We start from the raw sequence: 12,032 nt of genomic DNA on the forward strand, positions 1-12,032 counted from the left end.
GAAATCAGCTGCCACTCACCCATTCAAGTCTATAGGTGCGTGGAAAACAATGGACTGAACTGGAATTACATCTGAGTGCAGTCCGATTTCCGTGAACTCACAGAATGGGGAAAATAGAGAAATTTTGTTCCACCTCTTCTCCTGACAGTGTGCTATGATTCTCTTTTGAGAAAATTGGATCACACTATGCTGGCCCTCTCCAATGACAGACTCTAGGTTTGAACATAGCCATATATTGAAATACTGTATATGAGGTAAAGTGACAAGGTAAATATCTATACTTACATGGAAATAGGGAGGTTTTCCAGCTAAATCGTGTTTGGTACGTTCTGATTAAGAAAAGTTCAAATAAACATCATTAGAACAGCATTAGATGAAAAATAGCATACAGAAGTTAATACTAATTTAAAAATAATGAGTGTTGCAAAAACTTTGGTGTATTAACCAAGAAAGCCTGCAGTACCTCTTGAAATAATCCATGGACCCCCATTCACCTGATATAAACCAAAACAATGTCCTTTTGACACATATCAGATGTACTTTTGACAGAGTTTATGATGTCCACTTGATCTAACTAATTTAACACAAGAACAAGTACACCTGCGCCCTGAGCAAATTAAACATTGAGAAATCTCCTGGGTTATATGGAATTCATCCACAAATATTGAGAGAACTGAGCTCAGCAATTGACAGACTGCTGTATCTTCTCTTTTTAGGCTCGCTTCTAACAGAGTTGGTATTTCAAGACTGAAGAATGGCTGACATAGTACCGATATTTAAGAAAGGTAAGAAAGTGGATCCAGGCAACTACCATCTGGTATGTCTTTCATCAGTGGTGTGCAAGGTGTTTGAGGGCATTTTTAAGAGATGACATGCAACGATATACTAGAGAGAATAATATAATAACTGATAACCAGCATGGATTCATGAAAGATTAGTTGTGTCTAACCAACATGTTGGGGTTTTATCAGGAGGCAAGTGTAAATCTGGATATTGGTAATGCAGCTGTTGTGATTTATATGGACTTTGTAAAGGCATTTGATACTGTGCCACATAATAGTCTTTAATGAAACTCCTGAAGCAAGGACTAGGCTAAAAGATAGGAAACAAAGAGTAGTCATACTGGTACATTCACTAATTGGGCTATAGTCAGCAGTGGGGTACCGCAGGGATCTGTGCGATACACAGCTGTTTCTTCACTGAGTGTTATTAATTAGTAATTATTTATTAGTAATTATTAATAAAAAAAGTTAGTTTTATTTATAGGTCTTTAATTGTGGGTTTTAGTTGCCTTCTGTAAATAGTAGTCTAGATTACCCCTACGCTGACTTATGAACTATTTAATAACACTTTTTTACAGGTAAAGTAGGCAGTTTACAGCTTGTATAACCATGTAAATTTAGTGTGCCCTCTAAATAACTCAACAAAAAGTCATTGATGTCTTCATAGTTGGCAAGAAAAGTCAGTACACCCCCAAATGAAAATGGCCAAACTGTGCCCAATTATCCATTTTACCTACCTGTTGTCATGTGACTCATTAGTTTTACAAGGTTTTAGGTGTAAATGGGGAGCAGGTGTGTTGAATTTGGTGTTATCACTCACACACTCATATTGGTCACTGGAAATTGAACATGGCACATAAGGACAAATAATTCTCTGAGGAGTTGAAAAAAAGAAATATTGCTCTACATAATGATAGCCTAGCCTATAAGAAGATCTCTAATACCCTGAAATTGAGGTGGCACGGTTGCCATGACCATACAGTGGTTTATCATGGTGGCTTCCACTCAGACTAGGCCTTGCCATGGTCAACCAAAGAGGTTGCGTGCACGTACTCAGCAATGTATAAAGAGGTTATTTTCAAAACAGACGTACAAGTGCTGCCAGTAATGCTGTTGATGTTCCAGGGGTGGGGAGGTCAGCCTGTTAGTGCCCAGACCATGCATTACACACTGCATCAAATTGGATGGATTACTGGAACCATGTTCTGTGGTCTGATGAGACCAAAATCAATTTATTTGATTCAGATGGTGTCAAGCGTGTGGTAGCAACCAGGTGGACTAGAAAGACAAGTGTGTCTACAGTCAAACATGGTGGTGAGAGTGTCATGGTTTGCTGCTGCATGAGTGCTCTACCGGTTGTGGGGATCTAAAATTAATTCCGGGAACCATGAATGCCAACATGTACTGTGAGATACTGAAGCAGAATATGCTCCCCTTTTTCCAGAAACTGGGCTGCAGGGCAGTATTCTAACATAATAACAACCAAAACACACTTCCAAGATGACCACTGTCTTGCTAAAGAAACTGAGGGTTAGGCTCTGTGCGCACGTGTGCGTATTGCATGCAGTTACGCTGCGTTCTGCACCGCAGCGTAACTGCATGCGTCCTGCGTCCCCAGCACAATCTATGTGCTGCCCGAATCGCTGTGTTCTAAGAAGTGACATGTCACTTCTTTCATGCATTCTGTTCTGCATGCTGTCTATAGGGAGAGGCAGCATTAAGAGCGCACGTTCTCTGCCGGCACCATGCGCTTCAGAACGCAGCTTTTCAGCTGCGCTCTGAAGCGCACTTTTTCTGTGCGGTGCAGAGCGCACACATAGCCTAAAGGTTCTGGACTAAACCCTATTGAGCATCTATGGCAGGGGTCTCAAACACGCGGCCCGCGGGCCGCATGCGGCCCCTCAGGCTAGTTCGTGCGGCCCCCAGGCCCGTGCCCCTGTTCACTATCGCGGCAGATGCAGGGGCCGCAGCCACTGTCTGCACTTTATGTCAGATGAATGTGTTGGAGGCTCTGTGCTCTCGCACCGGCAATACGATCGTCTCACATAAATCACTGACAGTGACACTGCACCTGCCGCGATAGTGAACGGGGGCACGGGCCTGGGGGCCGCACGAAGCAGAGGTGAGGCAGCAGAGGGAGCGCGGGCAGGTGAGAAGAATGGTGTGTGTGTCTGTGTGTGTGTGTGTGTGTGTGTGTGTGTGTGTTGGACGTTAACCCCTTAGCGACCTATGACGTACTGGGTACGTTATGGCTCCCTGGTACTTAAGGACCCATGACATACCCTACATATGTCATGGCGAAATCGCAGCCCCGGTGGCTATAATCGCTGCAAATACCTTAGATATTCGGGGAGGAGGGGACCTCAGGAGGGGTGGTGTCTCCTCCCCGGACCTACGGAGGCTGTGATTGGCTGACGAACGCCGCTCAGCCAATCACAGCCACTAATGTTTCAGCCATTGAAAATGGCTGAAACATTGAAATCCAGCCCCGATCAGTGCAGCTGTAGCCCTGATCATTGGCTGGAACTGGGTGACCTGTGTTTCACTCGCCCCCAGCTCTGATTGGAGAGCCCGGCCTTGTGACCGATCTCTCCAATCACTGTGGATCTGGGGCCGCAGACCACTCCCCTCAGCTTCACTCCGGCGTCTGTGGAAGGTGAGGGGAGCTGCTGACCCATTACTACAGGATGGGGACAAAGTGCGCACATTACTATGAGATGGGGACAAGGCTGGGGACATTACTATAGGATGGGGACAAGGCTGGCGACATTACTATAGGATGGGGACAAGGTGGGCACATGACTCTAGGATGGGCACAGTACTATAGGATGGGGACATTACTATAGGCTGGGGACATTACTACAGGATGGGGACATTACAAGGATGGGCACAACACTATAGTATGGGGACATTATTACTATAGGATGGGGACATTATTACTATAGGATGGGGACTAGGATGGGCACAGTACTATAGGATAGGGACTAGGATGGGAACATGACTATAGGATGGGGACAAGGTGGGCACAGTACTATAGAATAGGGACAATGCTGGAGACATTACTATAGGGTGGGGACAAGGTTGGCACATTACTAAAGGATAGGCACATTACTATAGAATGGGGACAGTACTATAGGATGGGGACATTGCTACAAGGGGACAAGGATGGGGAACATTACTATAGGATGGGGACAAGGATGAACACATTACTGTAACATGGGGACAAGGATGAACACATTACTACAAAATGGGGACAAGGATGGGGAACATTACTTTAGGATGGGGACAAGGATGGTGACTAGGATGGGGTACAATACTACAAGGGGACAAGGATGGGCACATTACTGTGGGATGGGGACTAGGATGGGGTACAATACTACAAGGGGACAAGGATGGGCACATTACTGTGGGATGGGGCACAATACTACAAGGGGACAAGGATGGGCACATTACAACAATATGGGGAACATTACTAAAAGATGTTGGTCAAAATTTCTATATAGTGCCAATTGTAAGACTATTAGTTACAAGAAAGGAATAAAATATATATATATAAAAAAATGTTTATATTTAAACAAAGAATGTGCATGTTTGCTATAATGAACAAATGAAAATGTTCAAAATCAGTGATCCCAAGGTGTGTAAAAAACAATAAAATATATTATATATGGTAGCAATAAAAATGTCACTTTGTCCTGCAAAGAATGCGACCCCCCCAAATTATTTTTTTTCCTCTGTGCGGCCCATACACCCAGCCGAGTTTGAGACCCCTGATCTATGGGGTATCCTCAAATGGAAGGTAGAGCAGCAAAATGTATCTAACATTCATTAGCTCCATGATATCATTATGGAGGAATGAAAGAGGATCCAGTGGCTCATGTGAAGCTCTAGTGAACTCCTTGCCAGAGAGAGTTAAGGTACTGCTTGACAATAATGGTGGCCACACAAAATATTGACACTTTGGGCATAATTTGACCATTTTTACTTAGGAGTATACTCACTTTTGTTGCCAACTAATCAGATATTAACGGCTGTGTGTTGAGTTATTTAGAGGGCACATCAAATTTACTGTTATACAAGCTGTATACTGACTACTTTAGATTCTATCAAAGTGTCAGAACTTCAGTGCTGTCATATGAAAAGATATAATAAAATATTTACAAAAAATTGACGGGTGTACTCAGTTTTGTGATATACATACAGTGTATCACAAAACTGAGTACACCCCTCAATTTTTTGTACATTTTTCATTCACTTTCCTATCCATTTCATGGAATTGTCTTCTAGGCATTTTCTATCATCCTGTCTTTTTGTCGGCATTATGTTTTATTATTTATGTATTTTAGCTAGGTCATAGGACTTTACATAACAGTTTTCCTTTATTGGATCGTCCATAGTTACTATTACATTTCCTGTCTTAACATTCTTTCTGGCTATTTTGGAAGAATTTTCTTTGCTCGTTTACCTCCAGCCGGACTACACAGGTTTATCTATTCATTGATTTATTTTTCCTTCTCCATGCTCATTTTTTCATGGGCTTGTTCTTATTTTGGTATTTCTCACTACACTGTCTAAACCATAGCATTGTGTTTCATTATTTTTTTGTTTAATTCTAAGGCATCATACCACAGTATGTCTTTAATGGGTCGTGCATGGTTACTATTACAATCCCTGTGTTAATATTTTTTGTCAATCTTTGAGGATAGGTAGTGTTCTTACTATGGACAAACCTTATTTAGTGCATTCATCGCTTTGTGATTTGTAATTTTTTTGTCCATTTGTGTATTTGTTATTAATAAAAATCTATTTTTTATTTGGTGATCCTTTAGCTTTTGCATATTTCTTTTTTGTCACCATGAAAGTTCCCTCTATGCAATTTACAACCCAACCTTAACAGCCTAACTTGTAATAGTTCTTACCTTACTCCTTACATTATTTTACCCTACACCCCATTTATCCACAGGGCATACCATGTGAAGGGTGAATCTGCCTCCAACTGCACTTTAACACACTCTGCTAGGCTGGGGTGGACATACCATTAGTGAAACCAGTGCAGCCACAAGGAAAGGAGGCCCAATTCCACCTCCACAGCAGCAGCAGCTTCAGTCATAGATAAATAAGTGTGCGGTATGATGAGATATTGGGCTGCAAAATGCCCAAGTACAGTTCTTGCACAACAGCCCTCTAATATCTGTGTACTCTCCTGGTACAATAATTAAATCAATCTTTATGTATTTTAAATGGTAGATGATGGGAATTCTGATGGGCACTTTCTACCATGTTTGCTATGATCTACATCATACATGATCTGGCACTTAGTTGGTTAACCTATTAATATTTCCTATAAATGCTGTTCTTATGGGTCAACTTTTCTAGATTACAGTACAAATGTGCAGTAGTTGTAACTTACTCATCTGCATATTCCTCAGTCTGTTTTCTCTTTCGATAACAGCGTACTGCAAACCAGATTCCCAGGAGTAACAGAAAAAGGAAGGCCAAAGCTCCAAATAATATGCCAAAGAATGGACCCAGGTTCATGGCGAGATCTTCACATTGTGGTCCAGATGTGGAATAGATAGAGAATGGTTTACAGCTAAAATATGAAAAGAAAAAGGCATGAAATAAAAATGTTGTCCTATTTGTGTTGTCCTAAATCTAAGAAGGAAACTTGTGAGAAAGAAGGGAAGAAGGGCAGTTATCTTCAGGCTGCCTCCTACAATGTGTCATGCCAATGATGCCTTTCACATATATTCAGGATTAAGTCTATTTCTATATAAAAGTCTATTTCCATACAGAACTTGCAAATCAGAAATAACAATTACACTCAGTTTAGCATAGTTTAAAACAAAAATGAGCGTGACCATATTTTTTTAGGTGCCACAGATATTTATGGGATCTGCACTGAATATATGCAAAAAAAATCAGAATGTGGTCTTAGCATATTTACACGGCGAGATAGAGTGACATATTATTACTGCACCACAGCAACAACCATAGGTTGATACATCAGATTTTAGCATGACTCTACCACAAGTTTAGTCTTTATTTATCCACTTCATGACCTGGAATTTTTCTATTTTTTGCATGCTCTCCATCTTTCAAGAGTCATAACTTTTTTTCTATAGCCATAGATATATGGAGTCTTGTTTTAATTGCATCATTCATTTTACTGTAAAAAGTAACAGGAATATGTGAAAAAAATGCCAAGTTTGGTGATGTAGTGTACAAAAAAAACGCAATTCCACTATAGTATTTTTGTTTTTGTTTTTATGTCATTCCTTGTGCAGTAAAAACAGCACGGTAATATGATTTTCCAGGTCATTATAATGATACCACATTTGCCATTTTTTTCAGAGTTGGAAAATTTCACTAGTTTGTAAAAGAAAAAAGAAATGGTTTTGACATTTTTGTGCCCCTAAATATTTTCATTTTTTTTGTTGCTAAAGGTGTGCAAGGGGTTAATTTTTGCTCTGACAAATGACATGTCTAGTGGTACTATTTTGGCGTGTATACAATAATTTACTTATTATTGTAAATTTGGTGGAGGAGCAGCAAAAAAACACCAAAAAAAGCTACCTTGGTATTAAGAGGGATTTTTTTTTACATAATACCTTTAAAGGGGTGGTCCGATACTTTAAATGTATTTTCTAACTATCTATCTTTAGGTCCTAACCACTTTAATCTTTATTATACAATGCCCTACACGTTGCACTATCTAGCTTATCCCCAAAGGTGTTTTTTTATTGCACTTCCTATGACATTTTGTTTGAGAGGTGTCTGAAATGTTACATCACAAGAGTCATGAGCTGCAGTCACTTACCACAGTGTTCATCACCCCTCTTAGAAAAGGATGTCACTAAAGGGTGGCTCCGCAGTTATTTTTCTAGTTTCTTGCTTTGCCACCCTCTTTGGATGTCATAGATCCTGGATGACAAGGTTAGTAGAGCGCCGGCATGCAACTCTTCTCTCTGCCATTACTTCCATTGCTTGTGTGAAAGATGTTGGCAGGGTGCTAGATGCCATGAGTAAAAACAGAACAGTCCCACAGCCTCTAACACCACCTAAAAATTAAGCAACATCAGGGGGAAGCACTGGTGTCACTCAATACTTCTAGCATCGTTCCCTTAGGCTATGTGCACACGTTGCTTTTATTCAGCGCGGAAAAAAACGCACCCTCTGGCAGAGGGGAGAATTTTAAACAATGCTTTTTGAGAAAAACGCATCGAAAACACATTTTTCATGCGTTTTCCATGCGGTTTTCATGCGTTTTTCATGCGTTTTTTTAGGTGCTTTTCTTAAGACTTGTCAGTGTTAATAAAGTTGGTTGAACACAGACCTTTGGAAAAGAAAACCTGTGATGTCATTTCCTTCTCCACATTCTGTTTGGATAAATGGGAGGGCTTGGAATGGAAGGAGCACCATTTGAATTTTGGAAAAGTTGAAATAAACTTCGCGCACCATGTCACATTAGCAGGGCCCCTTGGGTACCTATACGTCAGAAAACCCCCACAAGTGACCCCATTTTGGAATCTGCACCCCTCAAGGATTTTATTCAGGAGTATATTAAGCATTTTGAATCCACAGCTACTTCCCCCAAAATGTTGCTGTAGCAACAATATTCTCACTTTTAGGCCCGTTTCACACGTCAGTGAAAAACACTGATGTTTTTCACTGGCGTGTAAAACACGCACATGTCCCTCCGTGTGCCGTGAATCACGGCACACGTGGGTTGTCTAAGTGCAATCCGGGCTCCGTTCTCCGTGGCCCGTGATTGCACTCCGTAATCATCTCACCTGCGCCCGCTCTCCATGGTGCTGATAGCTCCCGCGGTGCAGCATCCGGCTGGTGCTGACCCCCGCAGCAGCTGCTTCCGGGTCAGCTGTGTCGCGCATCATGAATATGCGCGACAATAATTAGCCGGCTCAGAAGCAGCAGGGAGAACGGGCTGCAGAGGACATCACTGGACGCCGGGTGAGTAAAAATGATTTTTATTTTAAAAGCACGTTTTTTTCTGGCACGTGTTTCACGGACCACACCACTGCGTGGTCCGTGGAACATCAGTGATGCCAGAAAAAAATGGACATGTCTCCGTGCGGCAATCACGCACACGCGGGTACGCCGCACGGAGACACGTGCAGTGAAAAATCACTGACGTGTGAGCAGACCCATTCATTATAATGGGTCTGCGTATGTCAGTGATTCTGGTATGTTTAAAAAAAAGCACAAACGTACCAGAATCACTGACGTGTGAAAGAGGCCTAAGGCTATGTGGCCATGATCCAGCGACACGGCGTCTAGTACACAGTGTCAGCCTTCCTGCAGCTGCCCATGCCCACGATTTGGGTTCAGGCTGCTGTGGAGCTCTATGCTACCTGCAGAGAACACTCTCGTCTCCGCAGCATAAATTGACATGCTGAGGCTCGGGAAGCCACACCACCGGTCAGTTTATGCTGCGGAGAAAAGAAGCACAGTGGGCATGGGATCTCCAAAAATCCTTCCACTGTGCTTCTACTGCACAACACAGCGTTATGGACGCAGGGAAAACACTCAGCGCCCATAATGCTGCAAACCCTGATTGTGGGCACACAGCCTAAAAAGCGTCAATGGATGAATGGATGTCAAATATATATAACGTCCCACCCCCGCCTGCATATTCTAAGCTGGCACCTTTAGTACCTTTCATGTGGCACTAAAGGGTGCCTAGCTTAGTATTTATCCAAAAAAAAAAAAACAATGAAAAAAATGGCGTGGGGTCCCCCTTATTTTTGATAGCCAGTCAGGGTAAAGCAGACAGCTGTAGCCTGCAAACCACAGCTGGCAGCTTCATCTTGGCTGGTGATCAATTTGGAGGGCTCCCCAGGCTTTTTTTTTTTATTTATAAATAAAGAATTAAAAAAAAAAACGTGGGGTCCCCCCCAATTCAAATCAGGTGAAGCTGACAGCTGGGGTCTGGTATTCTCAGGGTGGGAAGAGCCATAGTTATTGGAGTCTTCCCAGCCTAAAAATAGCAGGCCGCAGCCGCCCCAGAAGTGGCGCATCCATTAGATGCGCCAATCCTGGCGCTTCGCCCCAACTCATCCCGCACCCTGGTGCGCTGGCAAACGGGGTAATAAATGGGGTTGATACCAGATGTGTAATGTCACCTGGCATCAAGCCCAGCAATTAGTGATGTCACGGCGTCTATCAGATACCAGACATAACTAATTGACAGTAAACAAAAGCAAAAAAAATGACAAAAAATTTTTTATTAGAAAAAACACTCCCCAAATCATTCCCTTGTTCTCCAATTTAATCAAAAAATTTGAAAAAAATGGGTCCGCAGAAATCCATTTGGACGTCCCACGTCGCCTCTGGACCTTCTAGAATATGGGGGCACGTTCAGGGAACGTATCCCCCATTTTCTAGGAGGGCAGACCATCCATTTGAGGAGAGTGGGTGCCAAAAATCTGCACCCACTCTCCCCGGGTCACAGCTGCAGAGTGCCGAGCAGCCAGCACAGCTCTCTGAACACAGTGCTGGCTGTCAGCTGCTCTGCTCATGTGACCGCACTTGCCGACTTCTGCAGTGAAGGAGGAGGGGGCCGCGGGGGATTAGCGCTGCGACCGGACAGGTAAGGGGGAATACCGGGGGGAATAGGGGGAGACCTGGCAGGGCCTGGGAGGCATTTTTCTGTCGCATGTCTCAAGGCACATGCGACAGAAATTATAGGAGCAGGGCGGCCGGTGCGCTACTGTGCGCGCGGCCATCTTGGATTTTCGGGAGGGGGGTCGGGGCGGGCACTTTGGCGACACCGGGGGCTTTCCAGGACTTTGCTAGGAAGTGAGGTCAACAGGAAATCTCTTGACCTCACTTCCAGGTAAATGCCTGCGTTCTGGCATGCCGATAAAGCCCGCGGACCGCAACAAAAAAGCAGCTCACTGCGGTGTAGCTGCGTTCTGACCCACATCATTGATTCAATGGGGGAGAGAACGCAGCCACACCGCACAAAAGAAGTGACATGCTGCTTTTCTTTCCGCACCGATTTTTGGCATCCAAAACGCTGCGTTTAGAAACGCAGCATGTGCACTGATTTTTCGGCTTTCTCATACACTTTGCTGGGAAAGCTGAACGCATGCAATTTGCCACTGAAACGCTGCGGTTCTAAACACAGCGTTTCCGCGGTATAAAACGCAACATGTGCACACAGCCTTAAGATGATTCATTTGAGGAGTGCTAGAAGCAGTGAATGACACCGACGATGATGCTTTGTTAAAAGCTGTTGGGTGTCACTGGTGACACTCGCTACATCCAGCTCCGCTCCCTGCTGACATCTTACAAGCAATGGAAGTGGCAGCAGAAAGAGGAGCAAGCATGCTGGAGCTCAACTAACCTCAGCCACAGCATTCATCACCCATCATCCAGGATCCAGGCAATGCAAGAAATTAGTAAGTATCTGCAGCACCCCCCAGTGACGTCCTGTTCCAGGAGCGGGTGATGGATGCTGTGGGGAATGACTGGATCTCCAGCCTCCTGTGAGGTCAGGTTTGAGACTCCTCTGAAATTGAAATTTCACAAGAAGTGCAGTAAAAAAAAAACACCTTTAGGAATTAGACAGAGAGACGTGTAGAGAATTGTATAATAAAGATAATTACAAAAGTGGTTCGGGATTAAAGATAGATAGATAGATAGATAGATACAGTGCTGGCCAAAAGTATTGGCACCCCGGCAATTTTGTCAGATAATACTCAATTTCTTCTTGAAAATGATTGTAATCACAAATTCTTTGGTTTGGTATTATTATCTTCATTTAATTTGCTTGCAATGAAAAAACACAAAAGAGAATGAAACAAAAATAATTTCACACAAAACTCCAAAAATGGGCCAGACAAAAGTATTGGCACCCTTAGCCTAATACTTGGTTGCACAACCTTTAGCCAAAATAACTGCGAACAACCACTTCCGGTAACCATCAGCGAGTTTCTTACAATGCTCTGCTGGAATTTTAGACCATTCTTCTTTGGCAAACTGCTCCAGGTCCCTGAGATTTGAAGGGTGCCTTCTCCAAACTGCCATTTTGACATCTCTCCACAGTTGTTCTATGGGATTTAGGTCTGGACTTATTGCTGGCCACTTTAGTAGTCTCCAGTGCTTTCTATCAAACCATTTTCTAGTGCTTTTTGAAGTGTGTTTTGGGTCATTGTCCTGCTGGAAGACCCATGACCTCTGAGGAAGACCCAGCTTTCTCACACTGGGCCCTACTTCATAATGCCG

The 12,032-nt window shown here is 43.2% G+C and overlaps 1 protein-coding gene across 1 annotated transcript in view; it reads right to left on the minus strand.

Annotated features, from left to right (window-relative positions):
- Nucleotides 1-12,032, minus strand: part of LOC142297264 (uncharacterized) — a 280,648-nt gene that overhangs the window by 18,369 nt on the left and 250,247 nt on the right. Inside the window, exons 76-77 of the mRNA XM_075341519.1 lie at nucleotides 6,193-6,375; nucleotides 286-329 (exon numbers count right to left, since the gene is read on the minus strand). Of these exons, the coding sequence (XP_075197634.1) occupies nucleotides 286-329; nucleotides 6,193-6,375 (227 nt within the window). The remainder of the gene's footprint in view (nucleotides 1-285; nucleotides 330-6,192; nucleotides 6,376-12,032) is intronic.

Source organism: Anomaloglossus baeobatrachus, chromosome 3 (genome assembly GCF_048569485.1).
Source record: "Anomaloglossus baeobatrachus isolate aAnoBae1 chromosome 3, aAnoBae1.hap1, whole genome shotgun sequence".
Lineage (NCBI taxonomy): Eukaryota > Metazoa > Chordata > Amphibia > Anura > Aromobatidae > Anomaloglossus > Anomaloglossus baeobatrachus.